General features: G+C 45.4%; 2 protein-coding genes and 1 non-coding gene across 14 annotated transcripts in view; 2 read left to right on the plus strand and 1 right to left on the minus strand.

The window, feature by feature from the left end:
* GPALPP1 (GPALPP motifs containing 1) overlaps positions 1-9211 on the minus strand; it is a 31036-nt gene extending 21825 nt beyond the window's left edge. Inside the window, exons 1-2 of one of the 10 annotated variants that reach the window (XM_039539127.1) lie at positions 8984-9211; positions 1811-1949 (exon numbers count right to left, since the gene is read on the minus strand). In XM_039539127.1, coding sequence (XP_039395061.1) covers positions 1811-1949; positions 8984-9068 — 224 coding nt within the window. In that variant the 5' untranslated portion in view covers positions 9069-9211. The other 9 variants (XM_039539123.1, XM_039539130.1, XM_039539126.1 and 6 more) reach the window with 9 other exon arrangements.
* A 41-nt stretch (positions 9212-9252) lies between these two features.
* NUFIP1 (nuclear FMR1 interacting protein 1) overlaps positions 9253-22935 on the plus strand; it is a 29884-nt gene continuing 16201 nt past the window's right edge. For all 3 annotated transcript variants that reach the window (XM_039539098.1, XM_039539107.1, XM_039539117.1), the window contains exons 1-5: positions 9253-9519; positions 10410-10495; positions 12628-12732; positions 15406-15468; positions 15801-15877. In XM_039539098.1, coding sequence (XP_039395032.1) covers positions 9351-9519; positions 10410-10495; positions 12628-12732; positions 15406-15468; positions 15801-15877 — 500 coding nt within the window. In that variant the 5' untranslated portion in view covers positions 9253-9350. The remainder of the gene's footprint in view (positions 9520-10409; positions 10496-12627; positions 12733-15405; positions 15469-15800; positions 15878-22935) is intronic.
* Positions 10230-10335, plus strand: LOC120396153. The gene has a single exon (XR_005593019.1). It is a non-coding gene; the product is annotated as a U6atac minor spliceosomal RNA (small nuclear RNA).

Here is a 22935-nt window from a genome sequence, read left to right on the forward strand (position 1 = left end):
TTTTGCATGCATAAAGTAATTTTAACACCAGCATATTTCTTGCTACATTTCTACCATCATTTTATACATTTTGACTAGTACTTTTCCAAATTGAATTTTAGACTGAACAATCAGTAAATAAAACCATGGAGAAAAAGTGGGGAGTATTTACACTAACGATCATTACATGGAAATAGTATAATGCCCTCTAAGACTCCAATCCTGCAAACACTTACATGTTTTTAAACTTTTCACATTTGACTATTCCCATTAAATCTGCGTATGTGCAGTTTGCTGAGATTTGCTATTAAAAAAAATAATATTTCCACCCTTCAAATCAAAATAATCATATACCCACACTTGTTAAGGGCTTGATCACGCACAGGAATCGTTACAGTGACTTCAATGGGAGTCAGACTGGTCCCTAGATACAGTATTATGATGATAGGCATGTTACAAATACCTAAGTTAAATAGATAATCTAAAAAGGAGATAACACTATTATCTGTTTATCTTAAACATTTTTAACATGAACACTGTATCTAGGAGCCCAAACTAATTTTTAATAATTGGAGATATACCAATCTCCTAGAAATGGAAGGGACCTTGAAAGGTCATTGAGTCCAGCCCCCTGCCTTCACTAGCAGGACCAATTTTTGCCCCAGATCCCTAAGTAGCCCCCTCAAGGATTGAACTCACAACCCTGGGTTTAGCAGGCCAATGCTCAAACCACTGAGCTATCCCTCCCGCCCCAGTTCCCACTGAAGTCAACAGAAAGACTCCTATTAACTTGTCAGAGAATCAGAGTTGGATCAGGCCTACTGGGAGTTGAAAGTTGTTCACTGTGTCACTGGTAAGCTAATTTTCCCTGCGATCATCCATTTGATCTATAACTTTGATGTTATGACAATCCGAGTATTCTTACCATATACCTGTTCCTAAAACAGGTGCCGTATCTCCCATTACAGTAGTACGTTTATATTCATGTAGAGTCAAAGGCCACATTCCTCAAGACTTTATGCCTAAAGTTAGAAGTGGCTTAATTTTCAAAGATCCTAAGCACTTCTAGCTATTAATGTCAATAAGATTTGTGGGTGCTTAGAACTTCTGAAAATTGAGCCACTTCTATTTAAGTTCCTAAATATGGATATAGGAGTCTAAGTTCAGGTTTGAAAATTTTGGCCTTTTTCTTTTTTTTAACCTCAATTTCATTCTACCTCCAATATGCTTCTTAATATACATTTATATTAGGAAACACTAATTTCAAAATTCACAGTCCACCCAAAGTCTACTATAGATCCATTGCTTATTGCTAGCAAAGATATAATTTACCAAAATACACTTCCATGAACAGGCCCATCACAGCAACTTTAATATAGTTATACTAACAAGCTGCTTATTACTTTCTGCAGGAAAACTTGCTGTACTTTGGAAACAGAATTCATGCAATATTAAGTTTTCAGATTTCTAATAAAGTGCCTATCATCCACATCTGTTGTGTATACACACAAATTAAAAGTACAATCTAAAAGTTAAGTGACATGTCAACCTAGATACAAAATTAAAATGAAATGAACAATTTAGATTGCACTGAACAAGCCAGTCACAATCTAAGGAGACACACAGCTTAGGCAGCCACTATCACCCTGGAACGGATGAGGACACGTTAGCAGACTTTATCTTGGTGTGGCATTTGCTTTCTTTAGTTGCATAATATAGCCCCTTTCCGATTCTGCATCTGGGCTAATTCAGTCAACTCATTGTATGAAGTGGTCCAATTTCTGCTTATTTTACTAGTGTAAATACATGAATGACACACAAACAGACTGACTTGGGTACTGGATCAGTGTCTTGCTCCTCTTCAGAATCTCTATTTGCTTCTCTGAGCAGAGGAGGAGACTTGGAGCCTTCATCACTGTCATGCATTTCTGAGCTTTTTTTGTAGCCAGGAGGCAATACTGGACCTGCAACTAAACATCAAGATTTAGTGTGGATATTTTATTAAACACTTTAAAAGAACATTACCACTTTTGGTATCATCAAAACATGTATTTCGCTGGATTTAACTTTATTCAAACAGTCCTGACTCTACACAAGAGTTAACAAAGGCCCTGACACAGCCGAGCACATAAGAACAAGCATTCATGATTTGCTGAATAAAGATTGATTTAAGCATGTGTTTTAAGTGCTTTGTTGAATTACGGCTTAAATGAATAATTGATATCACAGGGTTGAATGGCTCTGACACTACTGGGCTTTTTATAATTTCACAGTGCATTCTGAGGCATAAACTCCACAGGGCCTTTTGAAATTTCAAACACTGATTTTAAGGCAGACAGGAAGGGAAACTTATTTGGCTGGGAAGAGGTACAGTGATCTTTTACTACAGCCAAAGAACTAGAACAAAAAAAGGATCAGGTACAATGAAGTCATATAAACGAAGGCTCAGAGAAAATTACATCTACAATTAAAGAGCTGTGACCTTTTAAATTATGCAAAATAAACCAGATCCATCTAGAAGCTCGACTTTTATTAGGCAAGTCTTAGACAAGAATGAGAAAGATTAATGGGGACATTACACAACTCATCATTTCTTCACATAACTAAAACACAAAACAAGAACAACATACAATTTAAAAAGCAACCACTGATCTGCCTCTCATTTCAGCTTCTTGTTTGCATGGAAAGGAAATGAACCAAGACAACAGACCCAAGAATCCACTTCAATGCCAGATATTTCTGGTGGTTCCTGTCAGAGTCTCTCCCCGCCCAAAAAAAAAGTTATAAGAAGTGATTTTGGAAAGCAGCCAAGGATTAATAAGCAATATATTATATTGACTATTGTCAATATGTTACCCATTTTGGTTTGTTTGATCAGTGTAACTGAATGTATGCCCATTTTTGATCAGTTATTTAAAAATATATATTTAAGACCCTGACCCTGAAAACGCCTATGCACATTCTCAACTTTTTCCAACTTAAATTCAGCGGCATTACACAAATGTAAAGTTAAATTATGTATAAATGTTTGCAGGATCAGAACCTAAATGAGTAAAGTATCCTACAGATGTGCCAGGCAATTATAAATGGGGCTGCTAATGCTACTTATTATTAAGGTTGCCCAAAAGTTCCTATTATAAGACCCTGCTTTCAGAGACTTAACACTTTACCAAATATTAACCATTTGGGCTGAAGTTTTCCATGCCTGGTGTCTGTCTCGGGTTGAAATATTTGGAGAATTACAGCCAAAATGGTTCAGCATTTTCTAAGAACAGGGCTAAGGAAAAATACATTGGCAGAATTTTTTAACATGGGCAAAACAATCTTTTCTTTTAACAGATCCTTTGAAGCAGGGACTTAAAATCTGGTAGGGATATGAACTTTGTGTCTATAAAAGGAACCTTACTTCTAGCATCTCCTAACTTTTGAATGCTTGACACTGAAACCTTAATAGTGCCCTTTTAATGTAGTTGTTTTGTGTATGTTATATGCAAAAAGAATAAGTAGGCATAATGAAGCCAAAAGAAAGGATTATTAAATATTTGCTGACTTACTGCCTTATGAAAATTACACATAACCAAAATGTGCATGTGAAGTAGCAATTCCTATTCATGAATGTTGACAGTAATAAATGGTTGTCTTCACTCTTCTGATTTAAGGTATCAAATTAACCTTTTCTGATGGAATTACAAGCTTGAAAGTGCACAATTTTGTACGTCATTTTCTCTAAAGAAGATAGATGCTAAAAAAGATGTCTAGAAATGAAAATATCTGAGGAAAAGTGAAGGACAAGCTCACAAATAAATTCAACTACCAAACCAGAAAAAAAAACCAACATATTTGAAGAGTTGTTCAGATCAAGTCAAAAGGAAAGAACCATCAAGTATCAGTCAGACAAGAGCAAGGCCCAGGAAGGAACAGCTGGAAGGTGGCAGCAGTGGCAAGTGTGGAATGCAGACATTCTGATCCCCTAGCAACTTTCACCAGTTCCCTCCATCAAATATCCTCCCACGCACCACAGAAGTCCCAGTAACTGCAGCCTCCACACAATCTCTCCACGTACCCCAGTAATCTCAGCATGCACCAGCTTCCTGTCCCAACATCTTAATCCATCCTAGACACTTTCCAGCACCCCCTTCTTCCCTCTCCCCCAGGTACAGCTGCCAGGTTTTATACAGCTCCATGTCCTACTCTCACCACTGCTTAGGGAAGAGTGTGTTGGTCAGAAGCAGAACTCTATTTAAGTATTAATTATTTGTAAATTTGCAAATTATTTAAATCATTTGTATGAAATGTAGCATGGCTGCCCAGTTTTGTGTAGTTTTGTGACATCTGCGGGAGAACTGTGTTAATAATAACTGAGTTTTAACATAGTTGAAAATATTAATGCTAATGAATGAAACTAGGTCCAACCTATGCTTGAGAACTATTTTTAACAGGATGGATTGATTTCAATCAAGGTGCTTCAAATCATGCAATTAAATCATGATTTAAATCACCAAGTGGAAAGTCTCGATTTAAATCAGCAATTTTAATCAACTTTTCCAGTTGTACTTCAGTTATTTTCTAAAAAAGATAATTCACATTGACTGATGTGACAATTAAAATGTTGATTTACAACTAAATAGAGCCTTTACACTAGATTTGGTAAAAAAATTTTTGCTACCTAGGCGGGTATACTATAATTATATATATTATATACAGTAGCTTAATATTTTCAGATTCTTATTAATTGTACATTTTTAGTATGTTAGAAAATACTGTATGATATATTGGTTATTTACTAGGTAATTAACTTGCTCATGATTTGTTTCCTGCTGCATTACAAGGTTAACTAGAATTTAATTAAACACACAAAACAGCATATCAAATTTATTTTTATTAAACAAAATAAGTCCATAGTACAGTATATAATCTGTTGTGCCATATTATTAAATTTTAACCTCAGAAGTTGGGTGTCGTTCGCCCCTCCCTCACCCCGATACTTTCCATATATAGAAAAACAGCCTTTAACTCAAAAGTTTTTGATAGAGGCTCATGGATTAAGCATACCGTATATACAGTAACTCCTCACTTAACATCCTCCCGCTTAACTTTGTTTCGAAGTTATGTCGCTGCTCCATTAGGGAACACACTCATTTAAAGTTGTGCAATGCTCCCTTCTACTGTCGTTTGGCTGACTTTACAAGGGAGCATTGCACAAGTTCCTCTTCTCTGCCTCCTCCCCCTCTCTTCCTCCCTGCACTTCCCCCGCTGCCAAACAGCTGTTTGGCGGCGCATAGGATTTTCTGGGAGGGAGGGAGCAAGCGGGGATGCTGCCTCCCCACCAGGCAGGGCCACCCGGAATGTAGGGGCTTTAGGGGCTGCAGGGCCCTGGGCTAAGGGGGCCCCGGGGCCCTGGCCTGCAGCTCTAAAGCCCCTTTTGGAATGCAGCCCTGTGAGCACGGGCCAGAGGACTCAGGAGGAGCAGGGCAGCTGCGCAGCCAGTGGCCGGAAAGAAGTGGCACTTTCCCCTTCAAAGCCAGCTGGAGAAAAGCGTTATTATATACAGTATATAATGCCTTTTGTCTGCCTCCCCAACATTTCCTTGGAACCTAACCGCCTGCATTTACGTTAAATCTTATGGGAAAATTGGATTAGTTTAACATTGTTTCACTTAAAGTTGCATTTTTCAGGAACATAACTACAACGTTAAGAATGAGGAGTTACTGTACTTTATCATAAGCCGGGTCGTTTATAAGCCGACAACCCCCCGCCCCAAGATGGATAAGTAAAAATGGAAAAATTTTATGACTCATTCATAAGCCGACCCTATAATTCAGGGGTCAGCAAACTTTGGCTCCCAGGCCATCAGGATAAGCCGCTGGTGGGCTGAGATGGTTTGTTTACCTCGAGCGTCCGCAGGCACGGACGTAAACCTAAGTAAACGAAGTGTCCCAGCATGCCAGCTGCTTACCCTGATGGGCCGGGACAGCAACTGGTGGGGAAATTTTTGAGGGGGGGGGGAGGAGCTGGGGGTCAGGGAAGTAACCTCTGTGACCACCCCCCACATGGCCCCATCCCAGCCAGGGACCCCCACACTCTCCCCATCCCATCCCTTCCCACCTTATCTGGGTTGGGCCAGGGTAGGATGTCTCTGGCCTGGCTGGAGCTGCTCTAGCAGGCTGGGCAGCACAGCCGCAGCCTGCTCCAGCGGACCAGACTGGGGGGCGTGGCCGCAGCAGGTTCCAGCGGACTGGGCCGGGTGGCACGGCCACACCGTGCTCCAGCAGGCCAGTGTGACGACACAAAAAGCTCCCTCTCCCAATTCCCTACTTCGGGCGTACTGAGGATGCTCACCCGAACTGAGTATGCCCAGTAACCTTCGCTTTTGTGTGGCGGAAACTGCAACTAGTTGCAAAAGTGGAGGATTGCTGTTTGTGCTGCTATACGAGGCGGTGCGGCCGCAGCCCGCTCTGGGGGGCGGGGCCGAGTGGCACGGCTGCAGCCTGCCAGCCCCGGAGCTGCAGCTGCTTCGGAGGCTGGGGGGAGAGCAGCGTGGCCAGAAGCAGAGAGACTCTGGCCTCGCCTCTTCCCTTCTGGCTCTGCTGGCTGTGCTGCCTCTCCTTGCTCCCTCTGTTGGGAGGAGCAGCTGTGTCTCACCTCTCCCTCTCTATACCCGTTCATCAGCCGACCCCCTTCTCTGGGGCTTCCCTTTTTTACTAAAAATAATTTGGCTTATGAATGAGTATACACAGTATTTATTTATTTAAATGTTTTAGATCAGGGATCGACAACCTCTGGCACGCAGTCTATCAGGGAAATCCGATAATGGGTCAGGACGGTTTGTTTACCTGCAGCGTCTGCAGGTTTGGCCGACTGTAGCTCCCACTGGTCACAGTTCGCCGTTCTGGATCTGGGCTAATAGGAGCTGCGGGAACTGGCATGGGCCGAGGGATGTGCTGGCCGCCGCTTCCCACAGCCCCCATTTGCCTGGAACAGCAAACCGCATCCAGTGGGAGCTGAAATCAGCCAAACCTGCGGACACTGCAAGTAAACAAACCGTCCCAGCCCATCAGCGGATTTCCCTGATGGGCCATGTGCCAAAGGTTTCTGATCCCTGTTTCAGACATAATAATAAGTTTAGGCCTTAACATATTTTCAACTGATTTTCAGTGGCACTGCCCAGGTCCTGGCCATCCGTCTGGGGGACTCAGCATTTTAATTTAATTTTAAATGAAGCTTCTTAAACATTTTGAAAACCTTATTTACTTTACATACAACAATAGTTTAGTTATATATTATAGACTTATAGAAAGAGACCTTCTAAAAACGTTAACATGTAATATTGGAACACGAAACCTTAAATTAGAGTGAATAAATGAAGACTCGGCACACCACTTCTGAAAGGTTGCTGACCCCTGCCTTAAACTGTTGGAAGCTGCTTCTAAACAAATTACCAACAAATGTAGATGGGCCTTGAAACTAAGAATAAAGTAATATTGTTTAAAAGTGGTTAACATCATCTGCCTCCATATAACAACCTTTTAAGACCATTTTACACATGTTAAGTAATCATATTAAAACTCCTCTAGAGAATCATCTCATAATACTGAATGAGGTTTAGCTTAAATCCATTTATCTGAGCTGCAGACAATGTTTTACAGAATTTGTTGCAGAGCCACATTAGATCTTTCTCAAGGGCGTTCCAACAATACATAGCAAATACCAGCATCTTAACTGTTTGCCGAGAGGCTTCTTCAGAACAACTAGCACAATGTAGATCAGCATGAGCAGCATCCAGACATATAAAACGCTGTATTTCATATTTGGTGATTTTATGCAGTGCAAAGCACATGGATGTGATTTTCAGAGGAGTAATGTGGGTACTCAAATATGGTTGCAAGAATACTCATGGACAGAATGAATGGGCTAAGACATAATTTAAGCATCCTCCCCAATAAATGAGTTTAAAATATAGTCCCTTCTTAAGACAAATGCAACAGCAAATAGTGAAGTACGATAAAGCAACCTACTGTAGATGAACCAAACCTGAGGTATGTGCTGTCTACCACAGATGACAAAATGCAGTTAAAGGACAAGTAAATGCTAGCAAACCCATAAAGTCAGTAGCATTAACAACACCTCCCCCAAAGAGAGAAAACAGGAAATTATGTGTATGTATATATAGCTGTATGTATGTAAAACAGCAGTTCTCAATCTGTGGGTCGGGACCCCAAAGCGGGTCACAACCCCAATTTAATGGAGTCACCAGGGCTGGCTTAGACTGCCTGGGGCCAAAGCCCAAGCCCAACAGCTTCAGTCCTCGGCAATGGGGCTCAGGTTGAAGCCCTTGGGTTTTGGCTCTCCACCCCCACCCGGGGCATCTGGGCTCGGGCAAGCTCGGTCCCCACCTCCTGGGGTCGTATAGTAATTTTTGTTGTCAGAAGGGGGTTGCAGTGCAATGAAGTTTGAGAAAGCCTGATGTAAAATAGCCTAGGTACTAGAACACAACTACAAGAAAATATAGTGGTTGTGTGTGTTTACCTTTGATAACCTATATGAAATCATCTGAAAACGGGGTGCAGCAAGGTGCAGCTGAGGCCCTCAGTGTCACAAAGAAAAAAAATCACTTGAATTAGAGCACAGCGAAAATCAGCTGTGAAACACGCAGCTTGTCTCGGCCTTACCGACAGCAGGGCCGCAGCGCGGAAGAGAGGGGGGTCGCGCCGCAGCGCGGCGCTGGGTTTCAACCTTTCCTCATGTGCGGACCCCAAGAACATGTCGCAGGGAGGTGCGGACCCCCCGGAAATCCCCTGAAAACCGCCGCAACGCAGGCCGTGCCGCCCAGCCTGTGCGGGGCTGCGGACGGGTCCCGCCGGCCCGGGCACGCTCCGGCGGGCGCGGTGCCGGGGCTACACACAGCCCCGGGCTGGGGCGGGACTGGAGCCCCCCGACCGAGGAGCCCCCGCCTCGCGGCGCTGCTCACACCCAGGCCAAACCCTGTCCTCTATCGCGTCCTCACCCTGGCTGAAGTCCTCATCCGGGTCCGCCTCGGCGCAGCAGGCAAAGCCCGGGGGCAGCGCCGGCCCCATCAGCTCTCGGGCCATAGCACAGCAACGCCGCCGGCGTATGGCGTAGCCACCCTAGCGGCCCAGACAAACCTGCCGGCGCATAGGCGGCTGACAGTCCCCAGGGCCCTTCCGGCGCTGTGCGATGACGTTACGCGGTAGTGTGGCCGGCGGGGTTCCGCACCCCGGCTCTGGGGCGTGGTGTTTACAGTAGCGCCGGAAGTGACGTATAATGCAGCGGCCGCCCATGTCCCCCATGTGGAAGCAAGCGCCGCTGGCAGTGGCAGCGCGGGTGGCCGGGGGGGTCTTTTCGGGCCTGACATGAATCCGTTCGCCTGGTACCCGCCGCCGCCGCCTCCCATGTTCAGGCCACCTGTGTTCTGCCCGCCCCCCGCCTGGGACCCCGGCTTCTGGGCGCCGCCGCCGCCGCCCGGCGCATGGTACCAGCCGTCACCGGCGTACGGGGAGCTGCCGGGAGCCCCGCACCCAGGTAGGGGAGACCCCGCAGGGGCCAAAGGGAGGGTTCTGCCCCGGGCCGGATATTCCCCCCCCCCCCGCCTGTTCTCCCAACGTAACCCCCCCCCGGGGGCTCTTGCCCCGTTCCCCACGTATCCATCCTGCGGGGCGCGCAGGGTTTCTCCCCACCCGCATCTCGGGGCGGCGGGGGTGAGGAGGAGTGGTCCTGGGTGCCGCAGCCCTGCTTCTCACGTGCACTCTGGCTTGTGGCTCTGTTAGGTGGTTGTTGCTTTCCTCCGGTGCTGGCTACTTTTTATGACTAAAAGAAGGACGAGGTAGTTCCCACGCTCTTTCCCGTTTCCCAACCGTGAAACTTAAAACCAGGTTTTTGTCTTTATTTGTCAAAGATTTGGTGATGATATAATATATCTCCAAGGAGGCTGTGTCCTTTTGGGGTTTCCCATGGTAATGATGTCATTGAAAAAACAAACCAAAAAATCTGTGTGTTTTCTGCACTATTAATAATAAATCAGTATTTTCGATTTTTTTTAAGTGGTAGCACTAATTTTCAGGCAGTTTTTTAAAAGCATTGATAGAATGAGGGAGATCCTGAGAGGTCTCAGCAATGACGTATAGGACACCAAGGAGTATAAGATAACAAGTAGTGTAATATTGTGATTACACAGATAAGGAAAGGAATATCAGATGGATCAAAAAACTTCCATATTTGTGTTTTTCTTTAAAAGATTTTTTGTAAGGTTATGTAATTAGCACTCCCCTTGATAAGGATGGAAGAGGTCCTAGTGACCTTTACAACACGCATATGGTTAATGCACTGCCTTTTTTTTTTCAAACACAATATTGAAGAAAGTATTGTAACAGCTATGCGTAATTTCATTTTTCTTGTAATTTTTTTTATTGAAGGTGGAAATTGCCATTTCACCCAAGAATGGCAAGCTGAACCAACACCTGCATTTTTTAAACATTCTCCAGCAAACTTCAAGCAAAAGGTACTTATTATAGCTATTATGTGGAGTTCAGTAACTCAGTTGTACTTCTGGGATATAGTAGTCTTAATCCTATCACACTAATTAGGATTACATTATAACCATATGTTGTAACATATGTTAACCCAGGGGTGGGCAAACTTTTCAGCCTGAGGGCCACATCGGAGTTCCGAAACTGTATGGAGGGCTGGGTAGGGAAGACTGTGCCTCCCCAAACAGCCTGGCCCCCTTCCACTTCCCACCCGCTGGCTGCTCCCTCAGAACCCCTGACCCATCCAACCCCCCCTGCTCCTTGTCCCCTGACCACCCCTTCCCGGGACCCCCCACCTCTAACCGCCCCCCTGGAACCCCACTCTCTATCCAACTCCCCTGCTCCCTGTCCCCTGACTGCCTTGACCCCATCCACACCCCTGCCCCCTGACAGGCCCCCCAGGACTTCCACGCCTATCCAACCGCCCCCTGTCCCCTGACTGCCTCCGGGACCCCCTGCCCCTTATCCAACCTCCCCGCCCCCTTACCATGCCGCTCAGAGCACCAGAACTGACGGCTGTGTTGCCCAGCAGGAGCTCGCAGCCCCACCGCCCGGAGCACTGGTGGCACAGTGAGCTGAGGCTGCAGGGGAGGCGGGACAGCAGGGGAGGGGCCAGGGGCTAGCCTCCTGGGCCGGGAGCTCAAGGTCCGGGCAGGACAGTCTAGCCCGCGGGCCGTAGTTTGCCAACCTCTGTGTTAAATATTATGTTATAAATGAGAGCATTTCATGATGAAACAAGTCTGCAAGTTCTGAATCCATGAAAGGGAGGGATGCTCTAATCAACTTACTTTAAATTGTACATTGTACACATGATTTTATTGTTGAGACATACTAACCTTGCAAGAACTTTTATTTCTGGTGATGAAGCCACGTTGGCATTTTGGTTATGTTGGCAGTGGTGACACTTAGTAAAAAGTTGTTACTTGTAAACTGAGCACATTTGAAACGGCGAGATATGGAACACAATAATTAGATTTTTTTTTTTTTTTTTTAGTAATTTTTCAGTCTAGAGCAGGGGTCAGCAACCTGCGGCGTGCGTGCCAAAGGCGGCACACAAGCCGATTTTTACTGGCACGCTGCTGCCAGCCGGGGTTCCGGCCACCGGCCCAGCTCAGCCCACTGCCTGCCTTGGTGAACGGAACCCCCGGCCAGCAGCGGGCTGAGCGGGGCCAGCAGCCGGGAACCTGGCTGGCAGGAGCCGGTGGACGGAACCCCAGGCTGGCAGCAGGCTGAGCTGCTCAGACCGGCGGCGGGCTGAGGTTCTGTCCACCACCCCGCTCAGCCTGCTGACGGTCTGGAGTTCCGGCTGCCTGTCCCTTACCATCTGGGGTCCCAGCCGCCAGCCCTGCTCAGCCCGCTGCTGGCCTTGGTGAATGGAACCCCCGGCCAGCAGCTGGCTGAGTGGGGCCGGCAGCCGGGAACCCGGCTGGCAGGAGCTGGCAGAACCCCAGACCGGCAGCAGATGAGCCGCTGCTAGTCTGGGGTTCTGTCTGCCCTCATGCTCAGCCTGCTAATGGTCTGGGGTTTGGGCCGCTGGCCCCTTGCCAGCCGGGGTCTGGGCCTCCGGTACTGACAGCCAGCCCAGGACTCTGCTCCTGGCCTGGGCCCAGCGCTCTGCAGCCACTCCCAGCTGCTAATGAAATCTTGCATGTCTCATACCCCCAGGAAGGGCATCTCGCACCCCTAGGGGTTGCGTGCACCCCAGGTTAGGAACCACTGCACTAAATTGATAAGATCTGCATTTGAATTTAATTTTAAATGAAGCTTCTTAAACATTTTAAAAAACCTTATTTACTTGACATACAACAATAGTTTAGTTCTAGATTACAGACTTATAGAGAGACCTTCTAAAAACGTTAAAATGTATCACCGGCACGCAAAACCTTACATTAGAGTGAATAAATGAAGACTCAGCACAGCACTTCTGAAAGGTTGCCGACCCCAGGTCTAGATTATGTATCAAATGTTTTGACTATTGAAACACCAACTAAAATAATTTTCATGTCTTCATGTAAACATATTCTGGCATATTGGTTTCTATTTAAAATAAAGTGTAACTTATTCTTTGAAGAAGTAAAGATAACAGTGTCACTCTTTTTAACAGAACAAAAGGAAAAAAGAACCAGTTTTCTCTCATTATTGTGATACTTGTGATCGTGGCTATAAAAACCAAGAAAAATATGATGAACATGTTGCACAGCACACACAGGTTAGTTTAAACTGCTTTATAAGACAAACTTTCCTGCATATTTATTTTTACAATTTACAGTCATACCACATTTGGCCTGTGATTTCATAAGCTAAGCAGGTTTTGGTCCCAGACAGTGCTTGAATGGGAGATCACCAATGGAAAATCATGTGCTACAGGAGGTGTTGGTAGGTGGCACTTTCTTTGGAGTCATCTCCTTCACTGACTCCAAATAGTGCAAGGCGTAGGCGCTGACTCTATGGGTGCTCTGGGGCTGGAGCACCCATGGGAAAAAAATTAGTAGGTGCTTAGCACCCACTGGGGAGACCAGGTGTTGGCAACTGCCAATCAGCTATTTAGCATGCGCAGCAGCCCTCATCAGCTCTTTGGCTGGCTGCAACCAATCAGCTGTTTGGTGGGAAGTCCCAGCCCTATCAGCTGTTTCCCCTGCAGCTGCTGAAGCTCCCAGCGGGTTCCCACATCCCACTGCAGGCAGATGTGAGTCCTTTTAATTTTCAAGGCGGAGGGAGCTGGGCTGGGGGGACAAGCAGCCAGGGCATGGCAGCTTCTGGGCTAGCTGTGGAGGGGTGGGGGAGATGGGGTGGGCAGTCTCTCGGCAGGGGGCTGGGGGGAGACGGGCAGCCAGCTTCTTGGCTGGCCCCAGGGGCTACTGGGGGGAATACGGGCTGGGGAGTTTCTCGAGGACCGAGCCAGCTATTCTTAGCCCACCCTGGTGTCTCCCCCAGGACCTGTGCCCTTCCCTCCAGCCAGGAGAAACCAGCTGCGGAACCCCTTAGTGCTGGGCAGGGGGACAAACCAAAGGCCATGGCTGTTTTAAGAAAAGTTTGCCCTTGTGCCTGCTCTCATGCCTGGCAAAGTAATGCCCAGCTCAAAGCTGTCCCCCACGCCCAGATCAAGCCTGCCGGAGGGGCTTTTCCTCCCAGAGATAAACTTCATCTCTGCCCTCCTCCAGCATCCCCTCCTCCCTGTGTCAGGAAGGATTGATTTCCCCCCCTCCCCCTGCAGCTCCCAGGGAATCCCTTCCATTGCAACCACCCCCCTGTATCAGCTTCAAGTCAGGAGACGCTGCCTTGCTTTACCCTGGGACATCTGAGCTCGTCTTGCTTCAGGATGCTGGGCTGCTGCAGCCCGGTGGAGGAAGCAACTCTCCCTCCACCCCCAGCCTTTGGCCATGGTCCCACCAGGGGCTCCTCTCCCACAAAAGTTGCAGAGTGTGTGAGGGAGTCAGGAGCGAGCTTCAAAGCAGGGGTGGCCTGCAGCCCCGGGGACTGGGAGGAGCTGAAGCGACACAGCAGCCACACAGCAGGATAAATGAATGGGCCATTTCTATGCTGGGCAGTTGAATTAAATTTCTCTCTGTCTCGGGGAGGGCAAATTTCTGGGCTGGCCGCAGAGGGTGGGGTTGTGGGGAGACAGCTGCTTTGAGTGCGTGGGTGGGAGCAGGCAATAACAGAGCTACTGGGAGGTGGGGAGCAGAGAGAGAGAGATGGGAAAAGGGACACAGGTGGAGAGCAAGAACTGGGAAACATCAGGAAGTGGAGATACCAATGATAGACACACTTTCAATAACTAGAATGAAAGTGTAGAAATATGCTGAAAATAGCCTCCCTCAAAACTGGCAGAGCACCCCTCCAGCGCACGCACTTTGCCCTTAAGGCAGGAGGGGCAGAAAGGAGTGAACGGGAGGAATTTAGGGGAGGGGGTTGGCAAGAAGGAGGCATTCAGGGGGGTCTAGGGGGATGGGGCAGGAAGAGGTGGAGTGGGGGCGGGGCCTTGGAGAAGGGGGCGGGGCCAGGATGGGGCACCCACTGGCAAAACCAAAAGTCAGCACCTATGGTGCAAGGAGTCACTGTGTTGTCGCGGGTGTTCTTTTTTGATTACGATTGAAAATGGAGGCCCTGAGTACATAGGTTCTGCCTGTACTTATAAGTGTGCTGGTCATGTAGGTTTTTGATTCATAATGGTAAATGTAAAATTGGTAATCAGTAGTTGAAATTATCCATGATATGTGAAAAGTCATACAGTTTTGCGTGAATTACTGAAGTCTTCAGGGATGACACTGCTAGAGGGATTTGCCTTGTTTTGGCCACCTATAGGTATCTAGTACAGCATGAACCTAAGAGGTGTTGACAATGTGCTTGTGCTGTTTGCATCCAATCTGAAATGCTGACGGTCTCCTGCCCTAGAACAGGGATGACTACAGTGTGTGTACAGTTTTGGCAAGTCCTCTATGATGAGGCTCAGACTAATTCTTGGATGCCAGCTGCTCCAGTTCCTGCATGAAATGATGGAAGATCTGCACTGTTATAAACTGTTGAGTGCATTCTGAATCCTAAGATGTCATCATAAATGAGTACTGTGGAGAATAAATATTGTAAAACATGTGAACATAATGTATTACTCTTAGGCCACTTAGTAACTGAATGTCTTTTTATTAAATTTAATTGTTAATGCTGTAGTACTAGTACTTAGCCTTTTACATCTTCAGGGCTCTGTGCGAGTAACTGAGACTATGTTGGCAGTTGTTGTTTTGTTTCACTATTCAAGAAAGTGATCTAATATGCTGCGGTATGCAATGTAGTTAAAAATAAGTGGGCTACATCTTGATTCTTCTTGTGTGTATAATTCCATTCAAATAGTGTTGGAGTATTTTTTTTTCTTCTTCTTTTGCAGTGTGCAGAAGATGGTTGCAGTTTCAGTGCACATGAGAAGTTGGTTCAGATTCACTGGAAGAATGTAGGTACCCCAAACTGCTTCAAAAATTGAGTCCATGAAAATTTGTAGAATTGATTATTACCTTCTTCTCTGGCTGTCTTTACGCATTTTTATATTTCCGCAGAATGACAAAGTCCAGTCTCAGCTTTAAAACTGACCCTCAATCCCATATTAAATATGAAAAGCATGTAAAAGACAACATAATAGAAACAAAAATTACCATGTATCATTTTTAGTCTTCTCATTTTCTATATGCTACACCCAACTTCATCAATGTCTGGGTTTTTAAAGTTGCAGAATTTTGTGTAATTGAGTCACATTTTGTAATGCTTCTGAAAACTTGTCCTCCCTAGATGCATGCTCCTGGTGCTAAAAGAATACAATTAGATACTCCAGAGGAGATTGCTAAATGGAGAGAGGAAAGAAAAAGGTGAGTAAGCTTCCGAGACTGTATAGTTTAAGTTGTAAGAGGCTTTCAATTCCAAAACTTCTCATCACTCCTGTGCACTTTTCCCTTGGGGTTCCTAGCCTTTAACTTAATAATTTTTTTAATGCTCGGGGAGTGGGGGGGGGAAGATTCAAACTCTCAAGTCATGCCAGCAAGAAAAATGTATGCCTCAATCTTTAAGATGCATTATTTTGTCTTTAGGTAACTCATACTGTTTGTACATGTCATGTTTAAAGCTCAGATTCCTGAAATGAGGAATGTGTGCTGGATGATGTTGGAAATAGTTGGGTCTGAAATAATGAAGATGTGAACATCTGAACATGGTGTACTCACCACCTCTATAGTATACTTCATTGGGTGCAGACTTCCAGAAATGGACAAGTAATTTCTGTAGACTTTAAATTTGTACCTAACAACATTCTTTCTAACCTGTATCTCTTGATTATCATGCAGCAAGCTCTGCTAATTCATAAACGGGGCATGTGCAGGAATTTAAATTTGACCACTTTTGGAAGGCCAAGTTAAACACACACTAATGAAAGGTTCGTGTGCTCTTCTCTTCTCTCTTCCCCTCCCCCCCAAATTTCTCTGGACACCTCTGGCAGGACGCCTCTGATGGGGATGCCAAGCAGTGAGGAGGAAGCTGCTCCTTCTGGCAGCAGCACTCTGTGTCCCTGCAGCCTGGGGGTGGAGGAAGCAGCAGGGCGGCTGGCTACAGGCTGAGCTCCTCCTCTCCCCACCCATGCAGCTGCTGCTGCTTCTTCCCTGCTGCTGGAGTCCCAGCACTGCTGCCTGCTTTGCAGTCCACCTTTTGAGGCAAGCCAGGGTTGGAGGCAGCAGGGAAGGAGAAGCAGCAGCTGCAGTGGGGAAGGGAGAAGGAGCTCAGGCAGCTGCCTTGAGAGATAGCTCAGTGGTTTGAGCATTGGCCTGCTAAACCCAGGGTTGTGAGTTCAATCCTTGAGGGGGCCACCTAGGGATCTGGGGCAAAATTAGTACTTGGTCCTGCTAGTGAAGGCAGGGGGCTGGACTCGATGACCTTTCAAGGTCCCTTCCAGTTCTAGGAGATTGGTATATCTCCAATTATTACTTCGTCCCCCCAGGCTGCAGGGACACATGGAGATTTTGGGGGAGGAGGGGTGAAGAAGTCATGCCCTTGCTTGCCCCTCCTTCTGTATGTCCCTGTTCATAGAGAGCATTTATTCAAGGATGAGTACTGCTCAGTACCTCTTTCTACTACAAAAACCTTTTCCCGTTTGTAATAGTGTAAAGCACTTTAAATCAAAAGGTATAAGAGATTAAACTGATTAAGCTTATTCTGTGGTTAATGCACTTATAGGAATGACCAGTTCCTCATCTGTGAAATGGAGATAATGCCTACACTCACAGATAAGCTGAAAGAAAAACAGCTGGATATTTGAAAATAGACACTGTACTGGTCTGGATCTGATCCTGCTGAATTTTCAAAGATAAGCAGGTTGCACCTGATTGATAGTTCAGGTTGTCACAGATGTTCTAGGTTTTGTTTCTCCGGCTGCAGTTGTGGGTTATGAACATTTTTATATTAATATCGGTGTCTAATGTCTCTCTCTCCCTTATTTTTATTTTATTCATTATTTATATATATGAGAGAGAGAAAAGTAGTGGTAATGCTTTATAGCATTATATTAGAGAAGTGGGTTTTATTACTGGGCGTCTCTTTGTAATGGCTTCAGAAACAAAACTGGCTCCAGCTTGCAGTCACATTACAGTGGGCTACGATATTACTAGATTGCATAAAAATAGGCCTGGCCATTGCTTGGATGGGAGATACCCCAGTGTCACGGAGTCCCCGGGCGATGCTCTGGAACTGCTCCCCACAAAGCCAGTCAGGACTTTGGGGAGCCTCCTCTCCTTTGGAGCAGACTACCTTTAGGGCAGGAAGCTCACACGTAGCATTCAGCATGTGCCCCTCCGTGTGCTTCCCACAGCGAGTCCACCCAGTCGGGATCCTGGGGAAGCCAGAGGGTCCTGCACCCTCACCTTGCAGTCAGACGTGACTCTCAGCCAGCCAGTAAAACAGAGGTTTATTTAGATGACAGGAACACGGTCCAAAACAGGTCTTGCCAGTACAGACGACAAGACCTCCCTTAGTTAGGTCCATCTGGGGCCCCAGGGAGGCTACAGCCCCACTGGGAGGCCCGAGCCTCCTCGGGGCTCCCCTCCGTTTTCCACCCAGCTTCCAAAAACTACCAAACCCCCTCCAGCCCCTCCTCTCTGGGCTGTGTGTCTTTCCCGGGCCAGGAGGTCACCTGATCTTTCTGTCTCCAACACCTTTAGCAGGGGGAAGGGCCTGGCCATTAGTTGCTAGGCGACAGAGGGTCGGCCAGAGCTGAGGCCCCCACACAGTATTCAGAGGGAACATTAAAACCGGTCCCACTTCATCACACCCAGAGAGTTCATGGAAGACATCTCTTGGCACATAACTGTAACTCTTTCATGTTCTACAGAACATCTTGTGTGTCCAGAACTGCTTCTCCTCTTCCTACCCTGCAATATTCATACCTGAGGACTTTTTTATTCAGATTTACTGACATTAAAATCCTGCAAGAAAACAAAGTAAGCATGAACAGACTTTCTATGTGGAATGGGTCAGTGGATTTGGTGTAGGACGAAAGAGGTACTATGGAACTGGGCAGATAAAGTGGGCATTGGGATACCGGGCTGGGAACCGGTGGGTAGGCTGGCTGGGAGGTGCAGGGAAACCCACTGCTCTGACCATGTGCGTTCTGATCTCCCACATGGCTCTCTGATTTCTCCTTCTGGAGACATACTAAGAATTGCCTGCACACTCTCTCAATAAACTTGCCATGGTCTATCAGTTTGGGACTCACCCCTAGTGAATCAAGAGGTTTGCCAGATGGAGGAGATCTTCCCTTCTCTGTGGTAGATCTACAAGCTCTACTTGTCAGGATACCGCCTCCAAGTCTCCCTCCCTCTCCCACCATGTCTCAGTCTTAACAGTGGCAAGGAGGGTCAGGGAGAGAGGGAGGCCCAGTGACAAATTTGTCTGACAAAGGGGACTGAGTATCTCGGCTACAAAGAGAGATTTTCCTAGAAAAATGGCTATAGTCTAACAGACTGTGGCAGGTAAGATGATGGGAAGTCATGCTGGCAAGCTTTGGAGTTTCTAAAAAGGTAGAGGTGACCCCCAAGCCTCTCCTATTCAGTCAGGCACATCTGCCCTCATCCCCATGGGTTTCTGCAGTTTCTGTCCCCAGGCTCAACACTGTCACCTCACTAGCTCCTGAGTCCATGCCCGTCTGTTCCCCCCCACTAGCCATTCTGAACCCCAGTCTGTGACCCCCCCCTGCAGCTCTGTATGCTCTGCCCTGTCCTAACCTGGCTGGGCAGGACTCTACTCCTGGGGGAATTCAGCAACACTGGGCATAGAAACTTTTATTTTCCTGCATAATAAACATTTGCCTAATTGATGCAGTTCTACCTTTTGCCCACCAGAGACAGCTGTGATGCTAGAACAGAGGCATGAATGCTGCTGCTTGTTCTGGTACCACAGCGGCCTCTGGTGGGCAAAAGGCGGAACTGCAGCACTGCTTAGGCAAAATGTTTTTTTGTGCGTGAAAATACAATATGCAAGACGGATGTGGGTGTGCAGAATTCCCCCAGGAATAACAGTTAATGGTCTGATAACTTCAGTGACTATTAGCTGCTGTAGGTACCAAAGCTTCCTCCTTATCCTAAAGCAATTCAAAAGGAATTTCTTGGCCCACTTTCATGTTATCTGGAATTTGGTGTCATAGCAAACTGGCTTTCTTCTTCAGCAAAGCTTCTAGAACCCCCTCCTCCCCGCATTATGTAAATACAATAAGTGTTGCAGAGTTCATTAAATAAAAATATCTTTAAATGTAATCTATGATATCAGTAACCCATGACTAATTTTTGTGGCACTAGGATAGCTCCAAGTAAAAATCTAGTATTTTAAGGTAGTTGAAAATTAATAGTGGATTTTTCATATGCAACTCCTTTCATCACTTGGATACAAAAAGTCTCCTTTTTGGGGAATATCTGTGGGCAAATTTTCAACTTGTGCTGATGTCAGTTCACTTTGCTTGTACAGTAAGACTCCCATTTTGTTTGTAGTCATACTTCATCTTCTGTAACATTGCCCTTGGGACGGTCAGATAGCAAAACTCAAAGTGTTAACACCTATAGTAAGAAGAACATTGAAACATTCATTTATGTAATGGGTTTTAAGCTGTTCAGACATGAAGACATGGCTACTGTTTGGCCTACACTTAAAAATGCAGTTTGGGTTTGTTTGTTTTTTTTTGTTTAGGATTTCATTACAAAATACTTGTAGCACATGAGATGCGTTTTGTACATCAGACTAAGTACCTCTACATCGGTTCAGAAATTAGACTGTTCAATTTTCAATAAAAGAACAGGAAGTTAACTTATAAGATTCTATCTTGTTGATGACTGGAGCATGACTAACAGAATGCCCAAGTAAATATTAAATGGTTCCAAATAATACAGTAGAACTTTACTAGTCTGCACCTTAGATTTGGTTTTGAAACAGGTCATCCTGAGAAACAACTTTTAAGGTCTTCTGTACGTTGAAGTAGCAACTGCTGAGTTTGTCCTGTTTCGGGAGAAAACTACAGTGGTGTGCTCAATGTGTGGTGATCTCCTTAGATCTTCTGTGGTACACCTCTGCCTCGATATAACGCTGTCCTCGGGAGCCAAAAAATCTTACTGCATTATAGGTGAAACCGCGTTATATCGAACTGGATTTGATCTGCTGGAGCGTGCAGCCCCGCCCCCCAGAGCGCTGCTTTACCGCGTTATATCCAAATTTGTGTTATATCGGGTGGCGTTATGTCGGGGTAGAGGTGTATTTAAAAAAAAATAGTTATAGCAGTGATATTACTTTATTGTATTCCCTCAGAATGAGGGCTTCTCTTTTCCAGCTTCTGAAGTTGGAGATGGAAGTGTAACAGTGAGTCTTTCAGATTGTAAACTGTTTGAGGCAGGGACTGTCACTATGTTTGTACAATGCTAGGCATAATGGGGCCCTTACCTGGTTGGCTTATAGGTGCTATTGCAGCATTAAGGTTGTACTTTTTTCTCTTGTGCTTTACCTTTCAAAAAACAAGTTAAAATAGATTCTTTTCATGAAGTAGTAATTAATACATTCTGTGAAAGGGATATTAAGCCTCATGTTTTAGAGATTAAGACAATCTCTTACTATTAGAGATTAGAATGAGCTCTAATGTGTATGGGGGGTGTGTGTGTGTGTGTGGCAGATTATCACACCTCTGCCTACTGCTTAGTGCTTACACCTTTCTCTGAAGCGTCTGTGCTGGCCACTGGAGATGGGATACTGGTCTAAATAGACCTCAGGTTTGATCTTGTATGGCACTTTCTGTGTTTCTAAACAGCCCTCTGTGGAGGTATGCAGGTAAAGCCAAACACCTGTTGCCTGGCCCTCAATTTGCATGTTGTAGCTGGCTGCCTAGTCACTGGAAAAGTTCTAGGTTTATGTGTGTATAAGCATTCTGTACTAGACACTAACAGATGAGGAAAATAGTATGAGCTGGATTGAGTACGGGCATTGGCAAATGAAGGACATAAATCCATACTGTGTAGAGGGCGAGAGCTTTACAGCAAACTTGTAGGTACCCTGCAAAAACTATTCACTTTATAAAAAGTAAAACTGTATAATTTCCTTGTTGAATTTGAGTCAACTATAAAGGTGTCTACAGTTAATTCTAAGTAAAATTTTACTGGTGAAATATTTTATACCTGAATTGTGTAAAGACTCAAATTTTTCTACTCAGTATGTGAAATGCAGATGCTCTTAATGTCATATTGCAAGTAAGTTACTGTAGAAACTTTGTATAAAATTGCCTGAGAAAAATACTTGGAAATGGGCTTGTTGCTGATCTATAATGAATAGGAATAATAAGGCTGTGTAACTCGGAACTTGTTCTAAAACAAGTCCTCTAGGTGATATAGTTCTGTGGTTTATTTCAGTGCTTTCATTGCCTGTGTGGGCATCTTGTTTATAATAAATAGGTGCAACAAAATGACTGTCTTGGTGGCTTCTGATACTCTTTTTATAAAACGAGGATGCTCTATTTAATACCCTGAAAAATTGTAGCTTTTGTGAAGCAGTAATTGGGCCTCCAGTAAAGTAACAATTTAGAACTGAAGTTGTGCTGTTGAGTCACAGTAATGAAAAGGGAGCACCAGAGGGAATCTGAGCTGTTATGCAGTTTGAGTTTGTGATACTAGAAAAACAATTTTATTCTTTCTGAAAGTTCCTGTGGTTACTCAGGAGGGAATTTTTTTAAGGTAATCATTGGTGAGCTCATAAATAGACAACAGTTGTTCATTTCTGTGCTAAGACTCTTAAGGGATCTTTTTAATTCCTCTCCTGTTGCTGTTTTTTTTTTTGTTTTTTTTCAACTATGAATAGTTACTTTGCAGGATCAGAATATTTTATTTTTTATAGTAGTTGCTCCGTCTTCCAAGAATGTGTGTTCTACTAAAACCTGTTCATGAGAATGTACCTACACCAAGGATGCATACCCACCTGCAATAGGAAAACTGACACTTTCCTCTCTTCTTAGCCTGCCCAAACAGAACTTTTTTTAATCTAGGAAATGTCACTTTAATTGCAGTGGTGACTATGGACTTTGCACTTGCTGTTCCATTGAAAGTCCTGAGGCTGTTTAGGTTTCTGAGGCTGAGGAGGAGCTTACCAGGCCCCCAGACTACCCAAAGTTAGGCTGGTGTGGTGAGGTGCTTTTTGGGGCCTCTGTGCTCACAGGCAACACAGGCAGCCAATAGAGGGCTCTGATGTCAGCTTTACTGATAACACTAAATCTCATTTGCGTATTTCCCTCCAGCATGTGGAAAAGTCTCTTGTCTCCTTGTTTTGGCAGTTGTATATGCAGGCAGAGAGGAAGGGTAATATCGTGATTTCTCTGCCAACAAAGAAGCTAATTGTGACCATAGTTTTTGAAATGTGGGCACCT

This window comes from Mauremys reevesii, linkage group 1 (assembly GCF_016161935.1).
Source record: "Mauremys reevesii isolate NIE-2019 linkage group 1, ASM1616193v1, whole genome shotgun sequence".
Lineage (NCBI taxonomy): Eukaryota > Metazoa > Chordata > Testudines > Geoemydidae > Mauremys > Mauremys reevesii.